Source organism: Jatropha curcas, chromosome 7 (genome assembly GCF_041381405.1).
Source record: "Jatropha curcas cultivar XTBG-Jc1 chromosome 7, XTBG_Jcur_1.0, whole genome shotgun sequence".
Lineage (NCBI taxonomy): Eukaryota > Viridiplantae > Streptophyta > Magnoliopsida > Malpighiales > Euphorbiaceae > Jatropha > Jatropha curcas.
The window spans coordinates 16,931,245-16,947,643 of record NC_143157.1 but is presented as its reverse complement, the minus strand read 5'-3'; the positions used below and the strand labels follow the sequence as shown (position 1 = coordinate 16,947,643).

The 16,399-nt window shown below is 34.2% G+C and overlaps 1 protein-coding gene across 2 annotated transcripts in view; it reads left to right on the top strand.

Moving 5' to 3' along the window:
* Positions 1-2,023: 2,023 nt before the first annotated feature.
* Positions 2,024-16,399, top strand: part of LOC105629546 (jacalin-related lectin 4) — a 33,340-nt gene continuing 18,964 nt past the window's right edge. Inside the window, exons 1-4 of one of the 2 annotated variants that reach the window (XM_089723601.1) lie at positions 2,024-2,584; positions 14,941-15,375; positions 15,897-15,948; positions 16,027-16,340. In XM_089723601.1, the coding sequence (XP_089579727.1) occupies positions 2,381-2,584; positions 14,941-15,375; positions 15,897-15,948; positions 16,027-16,340 (1,005 nt within the window). In that variant the 5' untranslated portion in view covers positions 2,024-2,380. Of the gene's footprint in view, positions 2,585-14,940; positions 15,376-15,896; positions 16,341-16,399 lie in introns of both variants that reach the window. The other variant, XM_089723600.1, reaches the window with a different exon arrangement.

The window sequence follows — 16,399 nt, the reverse complement described above, 5'->3', positions numbered from 1 at the left end:
CCAGATATCAAATAATATTCAATATGAAACTTCATCTGAAATCTAATAATCCAAACAAAAAAAAAATCCACTTCTCGAACCTGATATTTACGAAAGGAGATGGATTTCAGTCACATCCGTTTGATATTTTCTTCACCCTTGACCCCCATCTTCATCAATCACTGAACAAAAATCTTAAACCACAAGCAAATGGAAACCCACATTCCAGCTTCAAAATCTACAAACTCACATGCGAGCAAAATCCCATAATATAGAAACTCAAGTACAAAGCATTTTAGATCCGATTGGTCTATCGCTGTTTTCGTTTAATGGCGACCGAGCGGATGAAGTCTTCAATGTTAATCAAGACCCGTTGATGATTTTTTAGCCTGAATCTGAAACATCTAATACACAGTTTCAGTTGCAAAAAGAGTGTTCAAAGCAATGTTGTTGCCTGAATCTGCCCAACCTATGTGTGTGTGTGTATATATACCAAGTTATTGTTGTTGGGTATTTAACGAAATTGTTTGAAGTCATGTCTTGGGTTTTGTGGGTTTAATTCTTCTTGAATAAAAAAAAATGGAGATAATGGCAATTGATTGATGGTGTGAGAGATTTTATTATAGTGGGGCTTAACAAAAATGGGTTTACAAGATGCACTTTCAAACCCAGATGGTAGTTGCAGAGTCAAGGTTTGAGAGACGAAGGAGAATGAGAGAGATAATTGGGTTTAACTTTTGTTCCGATATTTGTTTTATTAAAGGGTATTTTAATCTTTTATGAGGCATTTAATATTAAAAATTGCTAAAATTAAATGGAATGATCATTTAATACGACGGAACTAGATCTTGAGACTAAATAATTCATATAGAAAAACGTAAAATCTCAAGGACGATAAATTATTTTTCCTTAATAAAATGATTGAACTACCTCAAATAAAAGTAATTTACTTAATTAATTTTTAATAAATGCTCATTTAATTGAGATAAATTTAGTGCAAATATAAAGACAAAGATAAAGTTGGAACAAAATAATTAGGGCTATTTGATTTTCTAAAAGTGTCATCTAAATAGAATAAAAAAAATAAAAAACTGTTAAATTTAACAGATTGAAGGAGTAATAGCAAGAGAACACAACAGAAGCAGGTCCACCTAGTAAACATTTGTGGATGAGTTTCATTTGTAGAAATATGAGCTTGTTGATTAGACTTAATATGAAAATAGTAGAAACACTTTATTCGACGATTAAATCAATTGACTTAATTTTAACAATATGTCAAAAGATATGAATTTTTTAAATAATATTATATCAATAGTAGTTATCTATTGAATTTATTATAAAGTTATAACAATTATCTTAGATTTTCAATCTAGACATACTTTAACTAGATCAATTAATTGATTTACTCCATTTAAATTAAATTTAATGTTTAGTTCGAATCGATTTAGTAGAAATTCATCGATTAGATTTAAATAATGATTTCGATTCAATTCCCTCTGATTTAAAATATTCGGTTTATATTTTATGCCACCCAACTGACCGCTTGCTGACCCCACTTTCATATGCAGTAAATAAAACATGCGCTGTCGGCTTGACCCCACTTTCATATGCAGTAAATAAAACATGCGCTGTCGGCTCGAGAAACCAAGGGGTTATGAAAAGAAAGGGAGAATTTTCTACTTGTTTGAATAATAAGATTTAATTTTAAAAACATTGCAACACTAAGATTAATTCCTTCAAATTGTTAAAACTTTGTAAATTTATATCTTAGTGGTAAATTCATCTTCTCATCTTGAGCACATAGTCTTCCTGTCTATATATGTAGCAGCTTCTGAAGTAAAATCTGATTTTAGACCAATAGTTGGAATTTTATAATTTTTTCCTTTTATGAATACTTTATCTTTTTAAATTATAAATACACCTGTTCATGGTTAGGCTCAACGTGACCTATTTAAACAGATGGGACTTCACCTCTCATAATGCGCCAAAGAAGTTAGTAAACCTTCAACTGTACCTGAGGACTAAATTTATTGTACATTAAATGGTTTTACTTTGCCTAAGTTGCCACCTCCCCTAGCTATAATTGCATCCTCTTCTGAGTTCTGTCACTACTTTACCTTTTCTTCACCACCTCACTACATACCCTATCAAACACCATCCTAAGTTCATATCTCTGATATTTTGCAGTTAATCAATAATAAGCAAATCAAGACTAGGCTGTCCTGTTCGCTACTTGGCTTTCCTCTGCTTACTCCTTTGGAGCTCATCCTTGTTGGAACCTGTTATGGCTATATAACTATATAAGTGCAGCTGCAGATTTATAGCTTTGTGGTAAATGCATCTCTCAAGTTGAGTATAGAGTCTCCTCATATGTTCATCTCGTATATGTGGATTAAACTTGATGAAGAAGGCTGTGATTGTTGGGCCATTCGGAGGTGAGTCTGAGAATTCATGGGACCATGGAGTCCACACCACTGTTAGACAAATGTTCTTACATTGTGGAATGGTTGTCGACTACATAGCAGTAGAGTATGATGAAAATGGAAGCTCCAAATGGTCTGATGGAAAAGTTTACATTGGTGGAAACCCTAATAAAGACTTTCAGGTTAGTTCATTTTTATTCAAGCCATGTTTTGCATTTAATTGCATTTACCTTTAAATTCTTTTGTTTTGGATGAAAAAGAAAGGGCATGACTCTTAGCAAACAAGATAAACAAACTTTGGTATAAACCATTTTTTTAAAATGTAGAATCCATTTGATGTATGAATTTTTCATGTTTGTTGTAATGAATTTGAAATTTGAAATTTGAATCTAATTGAAATCCATGTCATTTATGTATGATATAAATTTAAGATTAATTCTACATGTCATAATTTTTTAAGGGTAGAGTTATTTCCAGGGCATGAAATGTTAATGTCAGAGCAAATTTTATTATTTGACAAAACTACCTACAAAATTTAAAAATTTAAAATTCAATCAAACTCCACAAAATTTTATAGAATTTATTTCTACACCAATCCCAATATAAGATAAAATAATTCTAGATATAGATTTACTCCCTTCTTACTATAAGCGTATTTTAAGGTTAATTTTTTTTGTTCCACTATAATTATTATTTTAGACTATCAAGGAAGTACTAATTAATTTGTTTTCAATTTTATACTTGTCGTTTTTGTTTCTCCACTATGTACGCATTAATTATTTAGAAAATGATAAAGGGTAATTTTGTTAATTATAACTATTTTTTTGCTAAAATATTGATACTGTTCAATACTTTTTAATTGGTGCGCAAAAACCTTAAACGGTACATGTAATGAAATGAAGATAGTAATTTTTTACGTTTTTTAGCATTGCTCATTGGCATTCAAACCTAGATTTATTCTAAGGTTATATATGTGTTTATTATTACACTATATCTGCATATGCTTTGACATCTCCGTCAATCATAATTTAATTAACATCAAAACAAAATTAAAATAAAGGACTATTGCTATATTATTCTTTCAAATATCAAATTTTCAAATTATCCCTTGAACTTGGAAGCTCAATTTTAGAAATAAAGTTTAGTGTAAGTAAAAAATTGGGCTTTTTGTTCTTTGTTGCAAGTTTAGGGGGTAAATTGTATACAAAGTGAAATTTTGGTCAAATTAAATATTGCTCCCAAGTTTAGGGGGTAAATTGTGTAAAAAATTGAATTTTGGTCAAAAATTGAATTTTGCTTCCAAGTTCAGGGAGGAAATTAAGTTTTATTTCTTAATTTTGTATCTTGGTTCAATCATGTCATCAATAATGGTTTATAATTTGACATGCTAAATTATAAAATCAATGAATCAAATTTCACCTTTGCATATTCCAATTAATAATTAACAATAAGATCACAATTTTATTTATATTTTTGACATATGGTAAAACTAGGACTAAAATTGTACTAAAAACTAACAAAAATAACTATTGAAATCTTTGTGATTAAAGTAAATATTGTGTTTCCTAGTTTAGGTTTATTCCTAATTAGTGTAAAGATTATGTTTCCTAGTTTAGGGATATTCCTATTTAGATTACTTCCTATATTGGAACAATTTTTGTATATATATAGTGGAGTAGAGGTTGAAAATATATCACAAATTGAAAGAAATAAAAACATATTCTTTCCTTTAATTTCTACATGGTATCAGAGCCATTGCCGTGAATTTTTTCAGCAACGGTTTCGGTTTGAAATAGGGCTGAGATACACACAGTGCCGCCGGGAGTGGGAGTTGGCCGTCACCGCCCAGCTCAGAAGGAAGAGGGACAGCCGATCGGCCCTCCGTCCAAGCCGCGTCGCCGTCCGATCAAGCGCGTGTGCACATGCGCCTCCAGAAGATTTCGGCTGTTCTTCACGCGCCGGCGCGTGCGGCTGTTTCTGGCGAGCTCCGTCGACGTTTCTTGTTCCGACGAGCTCGACTTGTTGTGGCGATTTTTCCCCTACTGTTCTTCAGCACAAGTTTTTGCGTTTGGAATTTTTTTTCTGTTTTTTCAGTGTTTTTCTACCACTGTTGGTTCTTCACACTTCTGTTTGAATTTTTTTTAATCTGCCAGTATGGGTGACGGAAAGAAGGTGGATATAAGTTTTCACTCAGAGAGTCCCTCACTTTAGATTAGTCCAGTGAAGTTAGATGGAACGAACTTCCTGGCTTGGTCTCGGTCTTGTTTATTATTTATTGAAGCAAGAGGTTTGCAAGGATACCTTGATGGTGGAGCGACTAAACCAGTTTCGACAGATCCGGGTTTTAACAAATGGAAATCCGAGAATTCTCTTATTATGTCTTGGTTAATAAATTCTATGCAGCCAACTATTTCCCGAGGATATTTGCTTCTTGATACAGCTAAGAAGATATGGGATGCTGCTTCACAGACGTATTCACAAACTGGAAACTATGCTCAGAGGTATGAATTGCGACAGAAAGTTCATGAAACCAAGCAGGGAGATCTGACCATCGCTCAGTATTTTGCGGAACTTAGTGGGTTATGGCAGGAACTAGATAATTATCAAGACTTTCAAGCAAGATGTACTGATGATGTGACTCAAGTTCAGAAGTTGATTGAAGTAGAACGTGTGTATGATTTTCTGGCTGGCCTAAATAAGGAGTATGATCAGATTCGAGTCCAAGTTCTTGGACGAGATCCGTTTCCATCCTTACGACAAGCATACTCATTTGTACAGCAAGAGGAGACTAGGAGGAACGCTATGGTTCACAGATCTACCATTGACAAAGCAGGGTTGATTGCTAATTCTGCAAGAGAACATATCCAGGCTGCAAAGAATAGTTTTTCAGATAGAGATCAATTATTTTGTGACTATTGCGGTAAGAACAGGCACACCAAGGAGTTCTGCTGGAAATTACATGGACGCCCAACTAAAGGGCGTGGAGGAAAGCGGGTTAATTCTTCTAGACCACAGGCACACATATCTGATAGTGGAGCTTTATCTGAGGAACCATCTACTGCTGGAAGCTTTTCTGATAAGGAGATTCAGTCCCTGAAATGATTATTATCACAGCTTGATTCATCCTCAACTTAATTCAGGTAATGCTTTTCTTACCTTTCTTGCAAAAATTGCAAAACCCTCTTGGGTTATAGATTCAGGAGCAAATAAACATACAACAGGCTCTATAAAACATTTCCTCACATATTCTAAATATGAAGGCACAGACAAAATTCGCATTGCGGATGGCTCCTTAGTACCAATTGCTGGCACAAGTTCTATTGACTGTACTTCCAATATTAAACTCTCCCATGTTCTTCATGTTCCCAGATTTCCTATTAATCTGTTATCTGTCAGCTTAATCACAAAAGCACTTAATTGCAAAGTAACTTTTTACCCGACTCATTGTATATTTCAGGAACTGAACACGGGGAGAATGATTGGCAGTGGTAGCTTGCGCGATGGACTGTATTTGTTGGATGACGTTTGTCGTTTTTCTAATTTAGGTACCAGTCAAGCTTTGTTAGGAACTTCTAGAAATCCTTCCAATGAAGTTATTCAATGGCATAGGAGATTAGGACATCCCTCTTTTTCTGTTTTAGGACGTTTATTTCCCACTTTGTCTGCTAAATGTGATTTTAATTCATTAGTATATGATGCTTGTGAACTTGCCAAACACACCAGGCATTCTTATTCTCCGATTAATAATAAAAATTTGATTCCTTTTGCTACTATTCATTCTGATGTTTGGGGTCCTACTAAAACTGTCTCTCTTTCTGGTTATAGATGGTTTGTGACCTTTATTGATTATTGCACTAGATTGACTTGGGTTTATTTGATGAAAACAAAAAATGAAGTTTTTTCGTGTTTTCAGAATTTCCATAAAATGATTTGTACTCAGTTTGATGCGCATGTTAAAATCCTAAGAACTGATAATGGTACTGAATACATGAATGCCAATTTTCGTACCTATTTAGATTCTAATGGTATTATCTATCAAACTAGTTGTGTCAATACTAGTGCTCAAAATGGAGTAGCAGAAAGGAAAAATAGGCATTTACTGGAAGTAGCTAGGTCCCTTATGTTCACTATGAATCTTCCCAAACCATATTGGGGGGATGCTGTTTTGACTGCTGCTTACCTTATCAATCGTATGCCTCTTCGTACTTTGAATTTTAAAACTCCATTAGAGGTTCTTCAAGGAAAAAACTCTTATATTGTACCTCCTAAAGTCTTTGGATGTGTTTGCTTTGTTCATTAGAATGGCTTAGCAAATTAGATCTTAGAGCCTTGAAGTGTGTGTTTGTTGGTTACTCTACTACTCAAAAAGGATACAAGTGTTATCATCCGTCTTTCAGGAAATACTTTGTGAGTATGGATGTTACCTTTCGGGAGTTTGAATCTTATTTTTCTTCCCAGTCACCTCTTCAGGGGGAGAAATATCAGATGGAAGAGGTGATGGATGACATTTCTTTCCAGGGGGAGATTCCTGTAGACATAGATAGTAAGAGAGAGCAACCACCCAAATCTCTAGGAAGATTGGATAGACCTGATTTGAAAACCTACACACGACGGACTAATACAGATACAACCATGGAGCATGAGACTTCTGATCAACCGTCCTCTCCAATTTCAGTCCCTGAAGATATAGAAGAGCAAGAACTTGGTGAGTCTTCTTTAATTTCTGTTGATTCTGATTCTAATCTTGATTCCAGTTCTTCTGACAATGACCTTAATATCCCTATTGCTCTTAGAAAAGGAGTTAGAACATGCACTAAACATCCCATCTCCCATTTCATTTCCTACAATGCTCTGTCCCCTTCCTATAGAGCCTTTGTTTTGTCTGTTTCTTCTGTTTTTATACCGCAGGATTGGCAAGAGGCATTACAGGATTCAAAATGGAAGACTGCAATGGTTGAGGAGATGAGAGCTTTGGCAAAAAATGAGACATGGGATCTTGTAACTCCTCCACCAGGAAAGAAACCAGTTGGATGTAATTGGGTGTTCACAATTAAACATAGGGCAGATGGTTCAATTGAGAGGTACAAGGCTAGATTGGTAGCCAGAGGATTCAGTCAGACCTATGGTGTTGATTATCAGGAAACATTTGCCCCTGTAGCCAAGATGAACACAATCAGAATTTTGTTGTCTTGTGCAGTCAATCTTGACTGGGAGTTACATCAATTTGATGTTAAAAATGCTTTTCTACATGGTGATTTGAAAGAAGAGGTGTATATGGAGATTCCTCCTGGATTTGATGATGACAAAACCAGAGGAAAAGTTTGCAAGCTGAAGAAGTCATTATATGGGCTAAAACAATCACCAAGAGCATGGTTTGAAAGATTTAGTAAAGCTATACTTTCCTTTGGGTATATTCAGAGCGATGCTGATCATACTTTATTCATTAAACATCATGAAGGTAATATCACATTGCTTATTGTCTATGTTGATGATATAGTGATTACTGGAAATAATGAAGAAGAAATGAATCACTTGAGAAATTTGTTAGCTAGGGAGTTTGAGATTAAGGATTTGGGAAAGTTGAGATATTTCCTTGGGATAGAAGTTGCCAGGTCAGAAAAAGGGATTTTTATTTTTCAGAGAAAGTATATCCTTGATCTCTTTAAAGAAACTGGTAAGTTGGGATGTAAACCTGCAGAATCACCTATTGAAGCTAATCATAAGCTTCAAGCTGGATTGGGAAGTTCAGTTGACATTGGCAGGTATCAGAGATTGGTTGGGAGATTGATTTATCTTGCCCATACTAGACCAGATATTGCCTATGCTGTAAGTTTAGTGAGTCAGTACATGCATGACCCTCGGGAGTCTCATTTAGAAGCAGTGCATCGGATTCTGAGATATTTAAAATCAGCTCCAGGTAGAGGACTTTTATTTTCTAAACATGGCCATTTAACAATAACAGGCTATACAGATGCGGATTGGGCTGGTTCCCTTGATGACAGGAGATCAACCTCAGGTTATTGTGTTTTTGTTAGAGGAAACCTGGTCACATGGAGAAGCAAGAAGCAGACTGTTGTTGCAAGGTCCAGTGCAGAAGCTGAGTATAGAGCTATGGCACAGGGAATCTGTGAACTTCTATGGTTGCGCAGATTAATGGAAGAGTTAAAGTTAGTTGAAACAACAAATATATCTTTATTTTGTGATAGTAAAGCAGTCATCAGTATTATGAACAATCCAGTCCAGCATGATCGAACTAAGCACATAGAGATTGATCGTCACTTTATAAAAGAGAAGATAGTTGAAGGTGTTATAAGCGTCTCCTATATAGCTTCAAAAGAGCAACTAGCTGATGTTTTCACAAAGGGTTTGCATAGTAAGTTGTTTCATCCTTTAGTTTGCAAGTTGGGCATGAGTAATATCTATGCACTAACTAGAGGGGGAGTGTTGAAATCTTTGTGATTAAAGTAAATATTGTGTTTCCTAGTTTAGGTTTATTCCTAATTAGTGTAAAGATTATGTTTCCTAGTTTCGGGATATTCCTATTTAGATTACTTCCTATATTGGAACAATTTTTGTATATATATAGTGGAGTAGAGGTTGAAAATATATCACAAATTGAAAGAAATAAAAACATATTCTTTCCTTTAATCTCTACAATAACAACTTAAGGTGAATTGTTAGGGCAACAAAAATATCGAGGAAGAGACATTAAGAGTGAAAATACTGCAGAAATAATTAGAGACTTTATTTGCTGAAAATGGAAGCTTATTTTATTGAAGAGAAACTCACTACAACTTACAATCTGTTTGGAGCTGCTGCTCTTTTTTATAATCTGAATTTTTGACTCTAATTGATTGATCAATCTCTAATCTTAGTTTCCTATTTATAGTGATCTTATGATGAATCTAGATAATGGCTTTTTAATTTACAAAGTCTAGAAAATGCAAAAAGACATAGATAAATCTAGAAAATTCAAAGATACAATGAACATAATAATATCTTATCACTTTGAAAATTGCAAATTAATTCTTATCATCCCTTGTTAGTAATTTTCAACAACTATTTGAATTGCTGGAGTTTCTCGAAAGACACTGCCTTTATAAGAACATCTACAGTTGATCAGTAGTGTTGATGAATTCCAAGCAAAGCTCCTTCTTGTTAACCATCTCACAAATGAAATGATAGCTCAACTCAATGTGCTTTGATCCTGCATGAAAAACAGGGTTCTTAGTCATGGCAATTGCAGACTTATTATCACAGTAAATGGTAGTAGGACTTGAGTTCTTTTGCTGCAAGTCAAAAAGAATTCTTCTCAACCAGATTGCTTCACAAGCGGCTTCATTTACTGCAATGTATTCGGCTTCAGAAGATGACAAAGCAACTGAACTTTGTTTTTTAGAACTCCAAGAAATCGCATTTGAGCCTAAGCAAAAAATGTATCCGGATGTGCTTTTCCTGTCATCAAGATTTCTGGCCCAATCACTATCGGTAAAACTAACTAGATTGCTCTCTTTATCCTTCACATACCCGATTCCAAAATTCTTGGTGCCTTGGAGATGGCATAAAATCTTCTTTGCTGTTGCGAAATGAAGCTTGTTGGGTTCCTGCATAGATCTGGAAATGATACTCACAGAGTTCACTATATCAAGTCTTGTATTTGTGAGATATATCAATGAGCCAACAAGACTTTGATAATACTTAGGATGAACTTTTTCTACTTCGTCATTTTGCTGCAATTTTTCATTAAGAGCTAAAGGAGTTGCTGCCGGTATGCAATTTTGTATTTGAAATTTTTTAAGCAAGTCTGTGACATATTTCTCCTGAGAAATAAAAATCTCTCTTTTGGATTGCTTCACCTGCATTCTAAGGAAATATTTCATAAGCCCTAACTCTGTCATTTCATATTCATTCATCATTGCCTTCTTGAATTCTTCAACAATATTATCCCAACAAATATAAAATCATCAATGTAGAGGCAAACTATTAAAAAATCTGCTCCTTTCTTCTTCACATAAAGTGATGGTTTTGATTGACCTCTAATAAAGCCATTTTTGCAGAAATATGAATCAATCTTGTTATTTCAGGCCCTTGGTGCTTGCTTCAAGCCATAGAGAGCCTTGTGAAGTCGATAGCATTTCTCTTCTTTTCCCTTTATAACATAGCCTTAAGGCTGCTCCACATATACTTTTTCTTCAAGTTCACCGTTAAGGAAGGCTGACTTGACATTAAGTTGAAAAACTTGTAATTCCAATTGAGCGGCTAATGTAAGAACAAGCCATATAGTCCCCATTTGAGCCAAAGGTGCAAATGTTTCTGTGAAATCTACCCTAGGCTGCTCTGAATACCCTTTGGGTACAATTTGTGCCTTGTGTTTTTGTATGCTAGCATCTTCATTATATTTGGTTGTATAGACCCATTTCAGTCCAATGGCAATGGTATATTTTCCTTTTGGAAGATGCACCAATTTCCAAGTTTGGTTTTTTTTGAATGCTTGTTATTTCTTCATTCATGGTCCTTCTCCATACTTCTTCTTTTGCAGTTTCTTCATAATTTTGTGGTTCACTAGAGAAGAAAGCAACATAAGAAGAGTTATAAATATCAGTCAAAGACTGATACTTTCTTGATGGAGAGTTAGAATTTGAGCTATCATTTTGGATATTTGCATTTGATGTGCCACCTTGAGAATCTCCATTTGCATTCCTAGCTTCTTGAACAACATTTTGCTGGCTTATGGTTGGTTCAATAAATTCAAGTGTTGCTGGAGTTTGACTTGCAACTTCTTCCCATTTTCATTCTGCCATTTCATAAAAAATAACATCTCTTGAGAGTATTAGCTGATTTGTTTGAGGATTGAAATGTCGATAGCCTTTAGATTCATCAATATAATCGACGAAAATACATTTTTTCCTTTTCCATCATACTTCTCTTTATTTTGAGAAGTATTAAGAGCATAAGCAATGCACCCAAAAACTTTCAGCTGATTAACCACGGGTTTACAACCATGCTAAGCTTCAAATGGAGTTTTATTACGAATCGCCTTTGTTGGTAAGCAGTTTAAAATATAAATTATTGTGTTCACAGCTTCAGCCCAGAATTTACTTGGAAGTCCTTCCTTTTCATTATGCTCCGGGCCATTTCCACAATAGCGTGATTTTTCTGTTCTGCCACACTGTTTTGTTGAGGAGTGTGTCTTCCCTTTGAATTGCATGTTCCTTACAATAATTAAGGAAAGACGTATAGAAATTCTCCTTCACGATCAAATCTGAGTGTCTTCATTTGATAACTGCTTTGTTTTTCTACAAGAGGTTTAAATTTCAAAAACATGGAGAAAGCATCTGATTTTTTATCTAGAAAATAAATCCAAATCATTCTTGTATAATCGTCAACAAATAAAAAGAAATATCTTTTATTGCTCAAGAATGGAGTTTGAGTAGGTCCACAAATATCTACATGAACCAGCTCTAGTGATGCACTTGCTCTCCAAGAAGTTTTCGGTAATGGCAGCCGGTGCATCTTTCCATACATCCATCCTTCACAAATTCCAGTCTTGCTTTGAATTGATGGAAGTCCAATCACCATATTCTTGCTTTTTAACAGCTGCAATCCGTTATAGTTCGAGTGGCCATATCTCAAATGCCACAATTGAGATTCATCAACATGCTCACTCTTCAATGCAACATTCAGTAGAGTTTGCATTCTCAAGGGAAAAATGTTATCAGGAGCCATTTTCACCACAGCCACCTTTTGATTAGCTTTTTTATCATAAGTTTCACATCTATCAACATCAAAAATTAGTTCATATCCTCTCCTCAACATTTGTCCAACACTTAGAAGGTTTTGATTAATGCTAGGAGAGTAAAACACATCATGAATGTGTCTTTCATTACCTTCTTTGGTGTGGACTACAATGTCTCATCTTCCTTCAATCTTTACCATCGTGCTATCACCAAGTTCCACTTCAGTTGAAAATTTTTTATCAAACTCCATAAATGATTCTCGATTGCCTATTATGTGATGACTGCAAGCACTATCTACATACCATACATCATTGTTTTTGTGCTCAGGTTTCATACAGGTATAGAACAACTGTTGATTGGCTTCTTTTAAAAAAGTTGCTGCTTGCTTGTCTCCACTGCCTTCTCCTTTGTCATTGAAGCAACAATCCCTTTCGGAATGATTAGGAATTTTACATTTAGTGCACCTATATCTGCAATCTTTAGATTTATGATTTGTCTTTTTGCAAATGGTGCAATAAGGAGAATTATTGTGTCTTTGCTATTGAGAAATTGATCTTCCTCGGCCATTGCTTTTGCCTCTGCCTCTATTTTGATTCAAACCTCCTCGTCCTCAGCTATATGATTCTCTTTTTGGAAATGAGTTTCTTCTTTGATCTTGCTTTGTATTGGATATCTTGTTGGACAGGTTTATTTTTGCTTGAAAAGCTTGTTCCAACGGTTGTTTGTTGTACTTGCTCACTCTTTGCTCGTGCTTCTAGAGAACCCATCAACTCACTAATAGTGAGTCTTGATAGGTGTTTTGTTTCTTCAATAACAGCAACTATGTGCTCAAATTTCTCCGGTAAACTTCTAAGTATGTTCTCAACAACTTTCTTTTTAGGAACAGCATCATCACAACTCTTTATTTGATTGATAATTTCATTTGCTCTTGAAGAGAAATCTTTGATAAGCTCATTTTCCTTCATCATCAGATTGTCAAAATCTCTCCATAAATTTTGCAACTTTATGGGGATGGCTTTTTCTAAGCCTTGAAATTCTTTGCTCAAAATTTCCCGAGCATCTTTGGTTTTTTCAATTCCAAAGATTCTAGGATATATAGCCTTGCTTACTCCTTGCTAGATAATTCTTAAAGCCATAGCATTTTGCTTCAAGTTCTCCCTGTAATTTTTCTCCTATGCTTCTGTCCATTTTGTTGCTGGTATTTGTCTTTCCAGATATCCTTCTTCTATTATACTCCATAAATCATGTGAGATAAAAATGGTCTCCATTTGAGACTCCAATATTCATAGTGTTCTCCATGAGGACCATCATGATTATATATATATAAAAAGTTAAACATGAGAGGTATTTGTACATACATTTGTGTTATGCACTATATTATATGGACCATTTATTTTTTGTGAGAAAAAGAAAAAAAAAAAAAAAGAAAAATCTTCCCTTATATGATATGGATTTGATATAAAAAGGGCTTGAAATTATTGTACTTGGCTAATCCAACTACCATCACTACTCAATGTGTGAGTCATTTTAGTATAATTTTGATGTTTTTGACATTTCACCAAAATTTAGAGGCAATGAGATAAATTAAGCAACATCATGACATATGCAAATCCTATGTATATCTCTTGTTCTATTTTTTGCTTTGTCTACATCTTCCTTCACTTTTATTCTCTTCTTCTTCATGCTATGCTAATGTTTTAATTAATTTCTATTTTCATAAAGTCTTAAGTTTGAATTTTTTTTCTACAGTGAGTACTATTCAAAGGGTGTAATTTTCTTGCTGCACGATTTAAAATATTATTCCGACTTATTTGACTTTTTATAAATTCAAAATTTATACATCATGAATTTAATTATGGTGTAAAAAACAGGTAGCATGTGAAACAAGAAAAATCTCTCTTTTTGCTTGTGGAGAAGTAGAAAAATTTAAAAATAAATAAGGTAAACTTGGTCCTTGAACTTGTTCAGAGGGACTAAAAAGGGTAGATTTTGAATTTTTATCGAATTTTACGCTTGAGCTTATTTAGAGGGATTAAAAAGATCATATTTGACCTTTTCGGCCAATATAACCCCATGAACTTATTTTGACAAATCAATCAATTGATTTAAATTCAACAAGATTGACTTTTATCCTTCTTGTTCTTTACCAAGAAGACCAAGTTAGGGGCTAAATTGGCTCAAAAGGTCATATCTGACCATTGTATCCTTCTAAACAAGTGTAGGGGCTAAATTAATCTAAAAGGTCAAATTTGACCTTTTTAATTTTTGTAAACAAGTGTAAGGCAAATTAGTCTTTATTCCTATAATATTAAATTAAACAATAGTTGATTTATGTAATATTAACTCTCAATAAATGAAATTTTTTCTAACACTTTTAGGACGGTACATTCACTTCACACTTGAAGCAAAGTCCAACACTCTCTTTGAAATGGAGACACCTAGGTTGAAAATCAAATAAGACCGAAAATTAGGCTTGGGCTTGTGATGAGGTACAACTGTTAAGAAAATGGCTATAACTAATTATTTTGGGTGGTTGATTTTCAACGATTCTATGATCTATATTTTTAGTTCCAAACCAAAGTTAGAAAGTTAAATCTATATTTACTTTTTAAGTAAATTTTTAGATGTCTTGTACTCATTTAATATTTTATTACTAAACGGACTCAATACTCAATTTCTAGTCTTCAAGCTTCATTGAAAGCTTGGAATGAAAATCTTTTGCTCATTTTTTTTAATTCAATTTTGTGCATTAATTATTAAAATAATCCGAGTTAGTTAATATGTGATGCAAAAAATTGCAGATCAAACTGGACTATCCGAATGAGTATTTGACATCAATCTCAGGTTACTACAATGTATTTATGGGTCGTATTTATATCTGTTCAATGGTTGTAAAAAGCAATAGAAGAGTGTTTGGTCCATTTGGTACTAAAGAAGAAGGCAACTATTTTTTGGTTCCATCTAATATAGGCAAAATTGTTGGGTTCTTTGGGAGTTATGATCCTTATCTTACTTCAGTTGGAGTATATGTGGAACCAACTGACCATTTTAAATCTTTTGGTCCATTTGGAGGCAATGGTGGAGCTTATTGGGATGACGGGACATACACTACTATAAAGCGAATAACTGTGGTTTCTGAATCAGTAATCAACTCCATTCATATAGAATACGACAACAATGGGACCTTGGTATCATCTACTAAGCATGGAGGAAGTGGAGGAGGCACCGCCGATGTGGTTAGTCTGTCTTATCCTTTTATGCATCTAGCATATTGCATAGTTTTTTAAGGTATGATAATCATTGCCTTTTGTGCCTTTCTATCAAGTTAAATGTTTAAAGGGTATGATACATGTGTAGCGTTGTAAACAGGCCAAGTTGAACTCTGTTGAGCTTAAGCTTGATTTTGAGTTTGAAAAACTGAGATACAGCTCTACTCTTTTATAAATTTATAGTTTTTTTAAAAAGCGAACTTCTGCTTTTATGGGTTCAACTTGAGCTCAAGCTCGACTTATATATTTTACAAGTTTGATAAGTAGACTCGAGCTCAGTTTGAATAGAGTATCAAATTTTTTTTTTTTCAAACTAAGCCTCGAGTAGCTTACGGTTGGCTTCGTTTATTACAGCCCAAACATGTAGAGTATATTGCATGCCTCCTTTTCATTAAGACTAAAACCTTTTCGTTGTGTTTTTCTAAAGATTATTTTCATAGCTCAAACTCATTATCACGCCAATTCTTAATAATGATTCATTTTTGTAGGTTGATCTAGATTATCCAGATGAATATGCGACTTCAATTTCAGGATATCATGGTAGAAATCTTTCTTCCGCTGTGGTTCAATCAATTACAATTAAAACTAATAGAAGAGTTTACGGACCTTTTGGTGTAGAAAAAGGAAAGGACTTTTCTTTCCCACAAACTGAGGGTAAGATCACTGGGTTTCATGGGAGGTGTGGTGATCATCTAAATTCCATTGGTGGACATTTGGAGCCTACCTCAAGTCTATATGCTGTAAAAACTATTGGTCCATTTGGTGAAGGGAAAGGATATTTATGGGATGATGAGGTTCATTCGGCAATAAAGCAAATAAGAATTACACATGGAGCTTTTGTGAGTTCCATTTGTACTGAATATTATAACGATGATGGTTTATCAAAGTGGTCTAAGAAGCATGGTCAAGACCTTGAACCCAAAATGAGCACGGTTAGTATTCTAAAATTATTTATATTAGTTTAATTCAATTCCTATGCTAACATGAAATA